We start from the raw sequence: 2,500 nt of genomic DNA on the forward strand, positions 1-2,500 counted from the left end.
AATGACTTCACCCGCTGTGTCAGGCTCACCACCACACTGCCACACTGGAACACTGGCACACACACACACACACCGACACACACACACACACTGGCACACCAACACACACACACTGGCTCACTGGTACACACAGTGGCACACTGGTACACACACTGGTACACAGGCACACAAACTGGCACACACACTGGTTCACTGGCACACACACTGGCACACTGGTACACACACTGGCACACTGGTACACAGGCACACACACTGGCACACTGGTACACACACTGGTACACAGGCACACACACTAGCACACTGGTACACACACTGGCACACACACTGGCACACTGGCACACACACTGGCTCACTGGTACACACACTGGCACACTGGTACACACACTGGCTCACTGGCGCACACACTGGTAAACACACTGGCTCACTGGCACACACACTGGTACACTGGTACACACACTGGCACACAGGCACACACACTGGCTCACTGGTACACACACTGGGACACCGGCACACACACTGGCACACTGGTACGCACACCGGCACACTGGTACACACACTGGTGCACACACTGGCACACTGGTACACACACTGGCACACTGGCTCCTCTGCATAGATAGGGAAGAAAATTAAGATTTGTATCACTGCTTACACTGATGAAACTCATGCACACACACACACACACACACACACACACACACACACACACACACGGCCCGGTAGCTCAGTGGTTAGAGCGCTGGCTTCACAAGCCAGATGACCGGGGTTCGATTCCCCAGCCGGGTGGAGATATTTGGGTGTGTCTCCTTTCACGTGTAGCCCTGTTCACCTAGCAGTGAGTAGGTACGGGATGTAAATGGAGGAGTTGTGACCTTGTTGTCCCGGTGTGTGGTGTGTGCCTGGTCTCAGGCCTAGCCCAAGATCGGAAATAATGAGCTCTGAGCTCGTTCCGTAGGGTAACGTCTGGCTGTCTCGTCAGAGACTGCAGCAGATCAAACAGTGAATTACACACACACACACACACACACACACACACGTGTACACACACGACAGAAAGAGAAGTTAAGTGTTTGTTTGGTAAAAAAAAAAAAAGACTAAAAATGACTTGACGTTTTTTGTTTTTGTTTTTCATTGAGGACACAAGCAAGACAATATTAACAACAGTATTCCATGATGACAACACTCACTCACTTAGGATGTTACTTGACGTGTGATGGACAAATTTGTAGATACCTTTCAGAACACACACACACACACACACACACACACACACACACACACACACACACACACACACACACATTTGTCCCTGTCCTTAAGTTAATTCTTTTAGCTGTATAAGGAAACTGGCGACAGGGCCTTTTTCCTTTATATTTTTGTTGCCCTTAGCCAGTCCTCCTCTTACACACACACACACACACACACACACACACACACACACACACACACACACACACACACACACACACACACACCCAGGGCACTAATGCATACACACACATTCTAGCCAACACACCACAGCACCGACGCAAAAGACAAACACAGCAACGACCAAGACCCAGACCCAGACCAACACTGACTGGCAGCCAACACAGACCCACCCTGGGCCACGCCACGACCCGAGGGCGGAGACCCGTGACCTCTGACCTGATGCAAGCTCTAGTGGGGCGCGGGTCGGAGGAGGAAGTGAGTCCGCGAGTGATGAGAGAGGCAGAGGAGCTACTGAGTGACTGTTTCAATGTCGGGGTGAAGGCTTGGGGCGTCATGAGGGAACAGGAGCAACGACTGTGGCAACGCAGTGAGTATTGGGGGTAAAAATAGGCTCCGTGTGTGTGTGTGTGTGTGTGTGTGTGTGTGTGTGTGTGTGTGTGTGTGTGTGTGTGTGTGTGTGTGTGTGTGTGTGTGTGTGTGTGTGTGTGTGTGTGTGTGTGTGCTTCCTTGGGGCTTAAAAGGTTTCTATCAAGCTGTGCATTTACTAGGCAGTGATTGATTTACCCACCATACACTGCCATAGGGCTGAGCAAGCTGTGTGTGTGTGTGTGTGTGTGTGTGTGTGTGTGTGTGTGTGTGTGTGTGTGTGTGTGTGTGTGTGTGTGTGTGTGTGTGTGTGTACTAGTAATCACACACTGCCATTCACTCGTATAATTTTTCATGGTGGGTCTGTGCCAGGCTGTGTGAGTACCAGGCAAGACAGACAGACAGACAGACAGACAGACAGACAGACACACACACACACACACACACACACACACACACACACACACACACACACACACACACAAAGGCCAGTAATGCTCATACACCAAACAAACAACAGGAGAAATCAATGAAATCTGTAATAACTGTGAGGTATCCTTGACTCACCTGACTGACTGCAAAACACTCCTTACCTCTCACTCATGTCTGGAACACTTCACAACATTACTGCCAACATTTGGAGCCCTCTCAATATGTATGGCTGAGAGAAACTGCTGAGAAAAAGTAGATTATTGAGTGTCTAGCT

At 50.0% G+C, this 2,500-nt stretch overlaps 1 protein-coding gene across 2 annotated transcripts in view; it reads left to right on the plus strand.

Moving 5' to 3' along the window:
- The window catches only part of LOC123511596, a 32,627-nt gene that overhangs the window by 22,511 nt on the left and 7,616 nt on the right, over positions 1-2,500 (plus strand). The window contains exon 16 of one of the 2 annotated variants that reach the window (XM_045267658.1): positions 1,505-1,795. The exons of the other annotated variant lie outside the window; for it this stretch is intronic. Within the exon in view, the coding sequence (XP_045123593.1) occupies positions 1,505-1,795 (291 nt within the window). The remainder of the gene's footprint in view (positions 1-1,504; positions 1,796-2,500) is intronic. 2 annotated transcript variants of the gene reach the window in all.

This window comes from Portunus trituberculatus, chromosome 1 (genome assembly GCF_017591435.1).
Source record: "Portunus trituberculatus isolate SZX2019 chromosome 1, ASM1759143v1, whole genome shotgun sequence".
Taxonomy (NCBI): Eukaryota; Metazoa; Arthropoda; class Malacostraca; order Decapoda; family Portunidae; genus Portunus; species Portunus trituberculatus.